At 36.8% G+C, this 13,002-nt stretch overlaps 2 protein-coding genes across 3 annotated transcripts; both read left to right on the top strand.

Moving 5' to 3' along the window:
* Window positions 1-1,003: 1,003 nt before the first annotated feature.
* Window positions 1,004-1,876, top strand: LOC145238509 (U3 small nucleolar RNA-associated protein 18 homolog). Its single transcript, XM_080101704.1, has 2 exons — window positions 1,004-1,233; window positions 1,354-1,876. Exons 1-2 carry the CDS (start codon window positions 1,030-1,032, stop codon window positions 1,747-1,749), a joined length of 600 nt encoding a protein of 199 aa, XP_079957830.1. The 5' UTR covers window positions 1,004-1,029; the 3' UTR covers window positions 1,750-1,876.
* Window positions 1,877-2,483: 607 nt separating this feature from the next.
* On the top strand, window positions 2,484-10,330 carry LOC145238507 (galactose-3-O-sulfotransferase 3-like). Of its 2 annotated transcripts, none has more exons than XM_080101703.1 (7): window positions 2,484-6,191; window positions 6,351-6,563; window positions 7,413-7,564; window positions 8,513-8,707; window positions 8,948-9,095; window positions 9,161-9,286; window positions 9,728-10,330. In XM_080101703.1, exons 1-7 carry the CDS (start codon window positions 6,018-6,020, stop codon window positions 9,959-9,961), a joined length of 1,242 nt encoding a protein of 413 aa, XP_079957829.1. In that variant the 5' UTR covers window positions 2,484-6,017; the 3' UTR covers window positions 9,962-10,330. The 2 variants fall into 2 exon arrangements, with proteins under 2 accessions (XP_079957829.1, XP_079957828.1); XM_080101702.1 differs by having other exon boundaries at window positions 6,330-6,563.
* The last annotated feature ends 2,672 nt before the right edge of the window (window positions 10,331-13,002 follow it).

Here is a 13,002-nt window from a genome sequence, read left to right as displayed (position 1 = left end):
TAATGTTTTTTAAATGCTCGTTGTCAGGTTGGCCGCTGCATGACCACGAGTTACTTAAGGTCAATTAGTAGGTATTACTAACACAGTTCAGAACTTTCTTTCGTCATAACGTAGCGTTTTTTTAATCAAATACTCAAGGCATGTATAAATTAGGTCAGACAGTGTTGTTGAACACTAAGGACGGCGTGCTATTGAAAACGGTGTCAAAAGGCCAAACAGTCGTTTGGTGTGTGCACCCTAAAAGGTTACTACAGGTCAATGGTACTCGTTTTGCGAAACAAAGTTAAATGAAAAACAATTTGTTATGTATACACTTGCAGCAAATCGCTTTTTAATTTAATGTGTCTGTAACACAACTGTTACAGCTTTCTAGAAAAAAATTGTGTTTAAAACCCGACCTTGGACGACAACATCTGGGTCAAAGCAAGAGATTAAATTGAAAGTATTTGTTTCGTTCTTTTTTAATGTTTTTGTAATTATACGACAATATTAGTGCAAAAAAATACAAACAAATTTTTTTATTGTTGGGTTAATGTTTGTAAAAATTTGTTCTTAAGAATTAAAAAATCACCGCAACATTTGTTTACCGTAAATCCGCACAAACGCGCGTGTGGGGACCCATTAGTTTTTGTTTACAAAAACAATCATATGTGTAGATCAAATGATGTGTATAGTAAATTGGTAAATATCGTATAGAATATATAAAATGGAAGTATATCAGAAAGCCACCATTCTAGTTTACTCTACCTGTTGGGAAGCTTCTATTATTATATCGTACCTATATTTTTTCCACTCGCTGGCTTTTTGATTTATTTTTCAGGTGTAAAACTATATTGCATGTAGACATTACATGAAAACATACGCTCTGCTGGTTACAATTATATGACCAAAAACTTTTGACATATACATACAATACAGCAACAGAAAGAACTATCAGGCAACAATAGTCTCTAACAGCACAGCATGTGGCTTGCAATTGAGGGAGACTTCTAGTTGTGGTCCATTTACAATTGACTAAATGTGTTTAATATGTGTGTTTTTAACAGGTTTGGAAAAATACATGTGATTGATCCCACCACAAAAGAGCACATGTCCACATTGAAAATGAATGGGAGTGTAGAAGATGTGGCATTTAAAAATGGTGGAGATGAGCTTTTGTCCTTTGGTGATGAAGGAATAGTTTATCAATGGGACCTTAGATCAAGAAAGTGCATGTCTACATTTGGAGATGAGGTAACAACTGCTCAGTGCTTGAAAATGCAACATGCTAAGACCATACAATTTGTGTCATTGATATATGAGAAGGTGAAAAGGCTTTTACAGCGAATGTTTTAAGATGTATACTTTTTTCAGGGCTGTGTAAAAGGAACTACAATTGCAGTTTCTCACAACAACAAAATTGCATGTGGGTCTTACAGCGGAATTGTCAACCTTTATGATGAAAGCTCCCTGGACAAATCCCACCCAACCCCCTTAAAAACATTTAAAAACCTGAAATCACCAGTTTCAGGTCTTTGTTTTAACTCCACTTCCGAAATGCTGGCAATGGCCTCGGACTCTGTACAAAACGCAGTAAAGCTAGCTCACGTTTCCTCGCTTAGTGTGTTTTCGAATTTTCCAGGCTTCAACAATCTAAATATGAAATTCCCGCAAGAAATTGGATTTTCCCCAAACAGCGGGTATTTCACCGTCGGTAATAACAAGGGTCGTGCCCTTTTGTACCGTTTAAAGCACTATGCCAATTATTAATTTTAATTGGTTTGATGTTAACATCTGTTATGTCGGTGTTATGTTGTGTGTTTTTACATGAACTGCAGTCGTTTATGTCTCTATGACACTGAACTATGTTAATGTGAAATAAAAAACGCAGAACACACCTAGCGGTTGTAAACAAGCTATAGCACTCGTAAAACGGAACAATGACACAGAAATATATAATATAAACTGCGAAAAAAAAAACAAATATTTATTGTGCGCAGAAAGGGTCTCCAACTCAAACGTTGTCCTGGGCTAATTTACGAACGTTGTCTTGTCCTGGGCCAATTTACGAACTACCCAGAAGCCGCGGGACAAATGCAGTATTAGATGTCAAAATGTTCTGAAAGACCTTGATACTACACGTTACACCAATCATAGAAAAATATGTGGTTACATTACCATGGAATTAACACTACGCCAGATGTTTAAAAACTAGATCATTTCTGGTTGTGTGAACAATAATTGCTAACATAGCATTGAAGACTACAGGTTTATCAGTCGTCATGTCCATTGGGAGTTTTAGGTCACAATAACAATAAGTTAGGCAACCGATTCACCTACCGGTCAATGGATTTTAGCAAACAAGTTTAAAGCTGTAACGAAAATTTCCTAATAATTACTAGCATACAATTTCGTTTTATGTGTTTTTTACATGACCGTGATTTCAACTATATAGTTCACCCCGTCACAAGGGCGCCGGCAGATATTTTTTCAGGGGGGGGGGGGGGGCAAATTTTGACAAATACACACTTGTAGGGATAGATTACTATATGAAGTAGTTATGTACCTACACATCGCATAAAATATGTGCAGTAGATTTGCGTCAACGATAAAATTCCCCTCACAGAAACGAAACTATGAACCTATTTGTCAATTTAGACATTTGCTTTGAGAGAAATTTTTTTAACTTTGCGGTACTTTGAAATTCCAAGGGGGGCAAGTGCCCCCTCTTGCCCCTACGTTAGGGTTGCCATACGTCAGGATTTTCCCTGACATGTCAGGGAATTTAGTGTTTAAATCTGCGTCAGGGAGAAAAGTTAAAATGTACTTAAAAGTCAGGAATTTAAGAGAACAAACTATACGCTATGGAATTAATGTACCAACGGAAAAAGTTTCTTGTAGTTAGCTACAATCGCGTCTATGTAACTGGCGGCGCGCATGTTAACGCACAAGCTACCTGTTTCGTTTTGCAGTGTGCGCGCGCATAACAATACCTGTTTGTTACTAGTGGTCTAACAATAAGCGTTAAGTACAGAAATAAAAATCTGCGTCTCAAGAAAACTCAGCATTCGATGTTACGATTTTAGTCTGTGATTTTACATTTGGATCATTGTATTCGCAATTTTGCATAACTAGCTAAAATCTTGCAATCAATAACTAGCTAAAAATCTCCAACGGGAAGGTCTTTCAATACGCGCCGTAAAGAACATGAAAGGGATGTGGCCAAGAAAGATGCCAAAAAGTCGGCATTAGCACAACATGCTACTGTCCTCAACCACACCATAAACTTTTCTGCCGCCCAGGTGTTAGCGAGAGAAACCGATTTTCACAAGCGAGGTTTCCTGTAGTCGTGGAACATACATTCCCACACCAACACGATGAACGTTAAAACGGACGTTCTAATGCCGATAACTTATCGGTCGCTTTTGCACCATTGAGCTAGGTGTTATCACTCGACCATTGGTGCGCACTGCGTTTTTTACCACCGCCCCCCCCTTTTTTGTATGTGTGTTTCGCCGCCTTTTTCGCTTTATAAATACTTGTGTTTGCAATTTATGTCATTACCCTGATGAAGGTGTTTCGTATGGGACATTGAAACGTTGGCATATTAGAAATAAAAAACTGCCGGAAGAGCTGAACTTTTGTTGATACATTATGCCTGGCAGTATATTCATTGAATGCAAAGGTCTGTACGGACCCAACGTCCTTTCCCAACTGCGGAAATACGTTGATTTGAGACATACGATTGTGCATGCCGTACATTCCCAAGTTCACAGACATAATCCGTTGCATGTTAATCGATTTTTGGGTCTCGGCAGGGATAAAACCAGTCAACACCCTACGTCAGATGCTGTCGCACCCCAAAGACTCCATTGATACAAACGCGGCAAGGGGTGTGGTGTATACGCGATCCCACTGCGATAACAATACGTGGCTACTGCGATAACAATACGATGGCGCTAATTCAAAAAACGTCAATCAAAAGAATGGGATACAATAGGGTGACAAATATTTCCTATGCGCTGTACATTAAACATGGTGATGCCACGCATGCACTGTAGATTCTACAACATACGATTTCTGTTGTCAGTTTTATGCAGTTATTGTGATACAATATAATAGTACGTTGCTGTCAGTTGTACTCCCAAATTTTCTGTAAGTTGTAATAATCATTTTGGCTTCGTAACCTTTGCAAGTTGTAATATGCGTGCTGGAGGAGCGCTATAGCGTACGTACGTATGTCATCAGTGTCGTTCCTGAAAAAGTGGAGAGAAGCGAGTGGAAAAAACGCTCAATGATCTATTCTAAACACTCTAAAAGAAAAATTAAAACAAGTGATCCCAAAGAGCTATTAACCCTTTAACTGCCGAATTTGTTTTGACAAAAAATGATGTTTAGACATGCTCTTGCTCTTTTAGGTTTTATGCAAAATCGATAGAAGATAGGCAAAAACTTTCTCTGGGAAAGTTGTTGGGTATATAATTTTCTACAATTTTAAGATAAAAAAATTTTCGATGACGTCATCACCTATGAAATGACGTCATTTTAATTCTATTTTTTCATGAAATTGCAGTTTATTGATGTTTTTCGTTACAATTATTAGTTACAAGTTGTTTTACAAACACTTCGTTACAAAATTTTGTCTGTGTTATTTTGATTACGTCATTAATTAGCTCATGACGTCATAATCATTAATTTCAGTTTGTTATTTTACAGTATTAAATAATAAAATTAATGTTTTTGAGGGTATGGAACTTGTTTTCAATAATATTTATTGGCTAATTTGACATTTCACTGACTTATTATAATGTTTACCAACCAGCTGTACACACATAATGCATTCATAAGTTTTTTTAAATGGAATGTTTATTATGTATTATTACACCACAACATGTAAAATTTGTAAACACAGTGCATATAAGTTTGCAGAAAAAACACAATTTCAAGCCTTCCCAAGGTACTTTGCATTGATTCTTCTGTATTTGTTGTCCATTCGTGAGGCCACATCTCCTCATCATTTGACAAATGTAAATGCATTTGTGGGCCAGATACAATCATAATATAGGTCAGCAAGCACCAACTTCCAAAGTCAAAGTGCTTCTGCAACAGTTGTTTTCTTGATAAATAACTGTTGTCACCACTAATAATAAAGCTAAACTGACTCATACAGTTGTATATTCAAGCAAATCAAGGCAAATTTACAGGCCCGAACTACCCACTTTCAAGCCCAATTCAGCTGCACACATATCAAATTGTAAACAAAGATGGCCGCAACACGCACGCAAAGCCCTGAAATCAACTCCAAGCAGCTGTCTGTGAATCAGTCAAGCGTAAAATATCAAAAAACGGCTCAAAAACAAAAATTTGAAAAAAACTTGTTTTTTTCTGAATTTTCACTTTCTCCTTACTGTAATTAATTTTTTTCAAATACTAACATATCATTTTTTTCAAATAAATTGAAGCCAATATGCATAAGCTTTCCAACGCACCCCAGTTGGAAAAAAAATTCGCACTAATACGATTTTTGTCGCTGTTAACAACGAGGCATGTCTCCATGCGCATTTATGCGCCCGTGGCAGTTAAAGGGTTAACTAACCGTTCACCGTGAACCTTAGTTAGAAGGACAAAAGGAAATAAAAAAGGTTGCTAGTGAAAAAAGGGGTTTATTGAAAAAAAAAACTTAAAAGTTTAAAGCAGGGGTCACCAAACTCCTCCAGCATATCGGCGTTATAACGCCCGAATGTTTAACAATAGCAAAAGACAATTTAATGCGTATATTAAGAAAACGTTTCCTGGTCATAAAACACAGCGATGCCACATGCATGCATGCACGTTATTTTTTTGTGCGGTGATACATTATTATACTGTTACGGTCAGTTGTACTGTCAACATTGTCATTAAGTTGTTGAGGTTATTTTAAGGTTCTTGCCATTTCAACATATTGTACGGTTTGAAACAGAAAGGTAGTTTTCCATGCTTAGGTGTACTGCTGTAAAATATACTGTTGAAGTTTTTGACTTCGTAAACTTTGCGATAAAATGAGGTTAACCCGTCATTGGATTACGTTTGCTCTTTCTGCTTTTGTTACGTCTGTGATTATTTACTGTTATTTGCCGACTCTAAATGATTTGATTGACACCGAATCTTCGGGTATTGTGACTCATGTGGAAATGGGAGAGATGTACCACGAAAATATAGAAGAAGTGAAAAAGGTAGTTAAAGACAGTTGTTGGACAAATGCAGCATGCGTTTGTTGGCAAATTGTCTGATTTTTGACATGTGATTGTTGGTAAACTGCAAATAAACTTTGTAGGCCTACTTAGAAAACTGTTTTTTTCTGTTGTCCTCAGAGTTCTATTTTCAACTTTCAGCAAGCCAAACTACGTACAAAAACGGCGAAGAATTATACCAACGGATCACAATTTCACTTTCAAGAAACTTCATCTAAACGTACATATGAAGTAACAACCCGAAAATGTACAAAACCTGTTTCAAAATTTGTGTTTATCAAAACTCACAAGACGGGTGGAACATCATTGCGCTTTGTTTTGACGCGAATAATCGAATCCTACAACCAAACAAACGTAGGTCAATTTTATAGCACTCTATATTAGCATAGGCCAACTTAAATATTTTTCCTTTGAAAGTACTGACTTTGTGTATGGTCTGGTTTGTATCCCGAAATTTATTAGCTTAAATTCTACGACTTTTTGTTAAAAATTTATGAATAATTAATTAATGATAAATGTTGCGAAATAGTAAGTAAATTGTAAAGTATAATTAGTAAATATAGTGATAGCAAGTAAATAGTAAACGGCATTTTTAAAGAGATCGGTTCTCACCTGATCCTTATGCACATAAATGTGTGGTAAAATTATAATTTTCCCTAAAAAGATAAAAGCGTTTACAATGAATTGAGTACAATTGGAAAGAAACGGTTTTGTTATCATAAAGTTAATGTTTTACACAATTCGTTACATATGCTCGATGATTTTGTTCTTCAACTGTATGTTAACCACTACCACTTGCTCGAAAATAGATCCAATAAATTTTTTTGTTTGCTTTAACTACAGATGGGTTAAACTATGCAGCCTATGTACCAAACATACTTATAGTTTTACTCTCGCCGACACTCTTTATTCATTTTGTATTTAATCACCAATAAACAGGAAGTAAGAAGTATAGGGCTCGAAGTACTGTGGGTGGTGATAAGTTTTCTGTGTTTTAGACATATTTTATATCATCTCTTATTTGGCAATATAAATATATATATACCACTACCAGAATTGTAAAGCACAATTCAGACCGAAGAATCCTTTTGGAAATTACTTATTATAAGCACTTCTAGTCAATAATGTTTTTGTTGAAAAGCAAGCGCGCTTTGGGACAATGATTTCCCCGTGTTATCCGTTTTCGATAAAATGTTTTTACAGAATGTTGCCATTCACCAACCTGCCAAGTTTGTTGGTGGTTATCCTGGACACTTCAAGTGCAAGTTTATGTGGCCGCGGGGCGCGAGTATTCTTGTCAGGCATTCACGGTTTGATGCAGTTGAGATGAAACAGTGCTTTCATTCCGACACAAGGTAACGAATGACATTTGCTGGGGCCACATATCGTTGCTTAAAAACTAGTTTCCCTACTCGACAAAGATGTATTTTCAAAACAAACATGGGCGACGCGAGATGTAAGAGCAAGACGTGGGGGCACTTGGGGGCACCTGGAGATTTTTTTATTGTGGCCTATAATGTTTCAGATTTTAGGCAACGCAGTTCTCTTGTATTTACTTTATGCCCATACGAACATAATTACTTGATATCGTTATCCACCCATGGAAGCATGTAGCCCAATGGTTCTCAACCAGGGCCAATAGCCCCCCCCAGGGAGCCACGGGTGTAGATTCACCAAAAACACCCACTAAAATACATTTCCTTTTTAACTTTATTCCCTAATTTAATTGACTATTTTACATACTATTTGTCTTTATTGAGGTTTTTTACGATTACGGATTCTTGTTTATTCTATTCGACCTGTAAAAAGTCGAAAATAGTACAGAATTCCAACATGAGATTGCTATTTACATTTTTTAAGGGGGTCACAGGTCCTACAGGGTTACTTGAAGGGGGTCACGAGGTCCAAAAGTTAGTTTTAGGGGCCACGGTCCACGAAAGGTTGAGAACCACTGATGTAGGATAACATGTAAAAAGTGTTCCTCCTGCCAAATATTCTGCCCTGTCGGCGCCCATAAACGTCACTATTATTTAAGGAGGGCTCAAAATCTTCGGATCAAGTCTTTCGAGCAGCATAGCTTGTTGCTATATACAGCTCTCTGAGCGATAAGGAGCGGATATAAACTCATAGTCATTCAATGCATTAGATAACGGCTGTTGGCAATATTTTTTTTCATTCAGAATTTGGTGGCGGAGTAAAAACGTTCAGCAGCTCTGCGAGTGTGTGTGTGTTACTGCCTACGTTGAATAGTCAGAAGGACATCTACTATAGTACACTATTTAACTTACGTGTATCTGTTTTAGATATCTGACAATTATACGCGACCCTTGGGACACATTCCAGTCAACTTACAATTATTATGACAAGAAATTCCATAATCACCCTGCTTGTCCCGGAATGCCAATTGCTTACGTCAACGAAGGTCAAACATTGGACGTGAATCAATTTTTGCTCAAATCGGCTCCCCTTCTTAACAAATCTGTTCCATTTTACTTTAGGTAAGTTATAATTTATTTTTTGGAAAAACTACTCATACTTTTGAATGCCCCACCACCCAAAGGTAAATCAAAATGTTTAATAGAAATAAAAGTATATTTACGCACTGTGTAACAACTCTTGGCAGTTTTTTTATATCTGTCATGTAGCGAGCCTGGACCAAAACTAGTTTTAATTGAAAGAGTACCACTTTCAGGTCTTTAAGAAAAATTAAAAGTATAATGACAAACTTTTATTGACAGGTTTAGAAACTACCAATCCCACGATTTGGGAATTGATCCAATGTTAAAAACGAGAGCAGAAATTGAACAAAAAATTCAAGATTTAGATAAAACTATTGATTTAGTTTTGATACTTGAACACTTGGAAGAGTCTTTAGTTCTTTTAAAGGTAACTGGTAAAGTAAAATGTTTTTTTTAATATTTAGCACCATTTCTATTTATTCCTTTTTTTAGGATCTTTTATGTATTCCCTGGAAGATTTTGGGCGGAATAATTAAAAGTAATCAACGAAACTATGCCAGAAAACATACTTTTTTGACAGAGCTTCACAGGACTACCTTCGAATACATGAACAACATTGTAAGTTTCTTCGTTTAATACGTATAAATGGAACGCGATTAGGAATATTACTACAAAGCATTGCTGGTTGCTGGTCTTTAGGTTCTTATTGGCACAATATTCGCATTGCAAAGATGATATCGAGTTTAGCACAGAAGGCTACGTACAAAAAATAGTTGTACGTTGCTTCAGAATAGACATGACTGAGGAGACCTGTATTCCCCCCTTTAAGCCCTGAACCAGGTTTTTTTTTAAGTTTGGTTTGGGTGACCGCTAAGAAGTTTTAAGAGACCGCAAGTGTTTCATTTAAATACCAAAAACTGTAGTTGTAGTTGCAAGTCCAAACTTTGGGAAACCGCTGGAGAAATTTGGGGGACCGTTTCGGTTCGGCTAAAATAATAAATGTTTAAATAGTATGGTAGTTAATCAACCTACATAACACACAAATCTGTTTTTTTACAGGACATTGCTTTGTATGAGCATTTTAACAAAACGCTTTGGCAACGAGTGGATAGATACGGACGCGAAAACATGGCGAGGGATGTGCAACGTCTTCGAACTATGGCGGTAGTGAGTGTAAATCTAGAAAAAGAAGACTCGACAGTGCAACATCAGTATGAAGAGACGTATAAACAAGCAGAACCGTTAATAAGACAATATATGAGTGAAAACTCGGGGGGTTGCTTTATGCCATGAGCTATTTTGAACCAAGTGGTTTTAAAATCAAGAGAGCGCTTTTAGTGTTCATCGTTTTAGGCTCCAGTTTTCTGTTTTTCAAACATAATTTTGATTTCGTTGATAAAAAAACAATAGCAAAAGTATCGTGGTATTGATCGAATCGTATCGGTATTTTTGTTTTATCGGGAATATTAGTTCCGTTGGTTTAAATAATACCCTACAACGAAGCACCTATTGTATATTTTGTTGTATCAGAATCTATGGAGGAAATAATTACAAAAGCTTAATTTAAAAAAGCCTATATGTTCAATGTAGCGTATGTAAGTTTGTTTTCTTTCGTACTTGGTGAGAAAAATGTTTTCTGCTAAATAAAACGCCGAAGTTGAACCACAGTTTTATGGTATTGAGAGTCAAATATTAAAGACACACTTTCGTGATAGATTGTATTTTATAAACTTTGCCATCTCAGACTTTTTACTGCAGCTTAAAGAGTAAAACAAACAGAAGCAAAACCTTAAATAAAGGTAACTGTGAAATAAAGATCCAAACACAGTACTATGTTAAAACGAGGTACCCGAATTTATCTCAGTTTCACGTCAAATAAGTTAGGATATTACCTTCCAAACTATAACACTTTTAAAGTCTAAGTCGAGTTATTACGCACATCGGACTCTAGTCAAGTCAAAGTTTTCATAAAGGCGACTGGATCAAGACCACGGCCAGAACCACAACGTTGTTCCGGCAGTTTTTGTGGAGTTTAGCAGGGCGCTGCAGAGAAACAATTGTGCTGGTGCGGGACATTTTATTGCCTCTTAGAACAGTAATAATACCCTAATTGGCTTATTAGAAATAAAGTTATCATACAGATTTAAATGCTAAACTCGGCATTCAGCAGCAATATTTTTTTAAGCTCAATTACATCCACTTAACTCAATGCCCTTTGAAAAGCACACAACGCTAGATTGCGATAGTTGGTTACCTTTGAAAACAAACAAAAACGGTTATTCGCTCATCGGATATCTGTAAAAAAGAAATTGTAGTAAGTTAGTAGGAGAGGTAGTAGGAGCTAGCTCTTAGCAGTGTACTGACCTAAGAAAGGTAGACAATAGAAAACACTCCATCTGATTCAAAATCTGAATAAACAAACCTAATGCTGAACAAATTGGTCTAAATGACGCCAAAACACTATAGTTAATATTTACAAGTCTATATTTTGACGAAACAAAACAACAGCGCTACAAGCGGCTGAACATACAACACAAGTACCAAACAGCACTGAGTTATTATCTCACTGTCTCTGTCTTCTGTGCATTTTTAGGTTTTAGGCAACGCATTTCTATTGTATTTAATTTATGCCCATATCAACATGATTGCTTGATATCGTCATCTACCCATGTATTAAGCACTTAGCCTAACATGCAAAAAAATGCCCTTTCTGCCAAATGTTCTGCCCTGTCGGCGCCCATGAACGTTACTATTATTTAAGGAGGGCTAGAAATCTGCGGATCGGGTCGTTCGCGCAGCATGGCTTGTTTCTATACTGCTCTCTGAGCGATTAGTGTAATAAGGGATGGATATAAACTCGTAGACATTCAATGCCTCAGATAACGGCTGTGGTCATTTTTTTTTCAATCTGATATTGGTGGCGGAGTAAAAACATTCAGCAGCTCTGCGATAGAACCCACAATTTGAGAGTATTTTATGCATTACGCGTTACGCCACAGTTGCAAGTCGGGCCTGGCTTTGGGAGCCCCGTTCGGACTCGAGTTCATCAAAACAGGCTTGATTAGGCTCTGCCTTTGCACTCGGTATTACTTTTGGGTCTGCTCCGGGCTTGTTTATGAAAAACTAGGTTTGGGTCGGGTTTTGTGTGTGTGTGTGTGTGTGTGTGTGTGTGTGTGTGTGTGTGTGTGTGTGTGTGTGTGTGTGTGTGTGTGTGTGTGTGTGTGTGTGTGTGTGTGTGTGTGTGTGTGTGTGTGTGTGTGTGTGTGTGTGTGTGTGTGTGTGTGTGTGTGTGTGTGTGTGTGTGTGTGTGTGTGTGTGTGTGTGTGTGTGTGTGTGTGTGTGTGTGTGTGTGTGTGTGTGTGTGTGTGTGTGTGTGTGTGTGTGTGTGTGTGTGTGTGTGTGTGTGTGTGTGTGTGTGTGTGTGTGTGTGTGTGTGTGTGTGTGTGTGTGTGTGTGTGTGTGTGTGTGTGTGTGTGTGTGTGTGTGTGTGTTACTGCCTACGTAGAATAGCCCTGATCCAGAAGGATATATACTATACATATTTAACTTAGACACATTCGAGTCAACTTACAATTATTATGACAAGAAATTCCATAATCACCCTGCAAGTTATAATTTATTTTTTGGGGAAAACTACTCATACTTCTGAATGCCCCACCACCCAAAGGTAGATCAAAATGTTTAATAGAAATAAAAGTATATTTTCGCACTGTGTAACAACGCTTGGCAGTTTTTTTTATATCTGTCAAGTAGCGAGTCTGGACCAAAACTAGTTTTAATTGAAAGAGTACCACTTTCAGGTCTTTAAGAAAAATTAAAAGTATAATGACAAACTTTTATTGACAGGTTTAGAAACTACCAATCCCATGATTTGGGAATTGATCCAATGTTAAAAATGAGAGCAGAAATTTAACAAAAATTCAAGATTTAGATAAAACTATTGATTTAGTTTTGATACTCGAACACTTGGAAGAGTCTTTAGTTCTTTTAAAGGTAACTGGTAGTAAAATGTTTTTTTTTAATAGATCAGCACCCTTTTTATTTATTTATTTTCTTTTAGGATCTTTTATGTATACCCTGGAAGATTTTGGGTGGATTAGTTAAAAGTAATCAACGAACGTAGCATATACCAAAAAACATACTTTTTTGACAGAGCTTCACAAGACTACCTTCGAATACATGAACAGTATTGTAAGTTTCTTTGTTTGATACGTGTAAATGGAACGCGATTCGGAATTTTACTACAAAGCATTGCTGGTTGCTGGTCTTTAGGTTTTTATTGGCACAATATTCGCATTACAAAGAGGATATCGAGTCTAGCACAGAAGGCTATC

Source organism: Phallusia mammillata, chromosome 7 (genome assembly GCF_965637545.1).
Source record: "Phallusia mammillata chromosome 7, kaPhaMamm4.hap1.1, whole genome shotgun sequence".
NCBI classification, from domain to species: domain Eukaryota; kingdom Metazoa; phylum Chordata; class Ascidiacea; order Phlebobranchia; family Ascidiidae; genus Phallusia; species Phallusia mammillata.
Note: the sequence above shows the minus strand (reverse complement) of the source record. Positions and strands in the feature narration are given on the sequence as shown.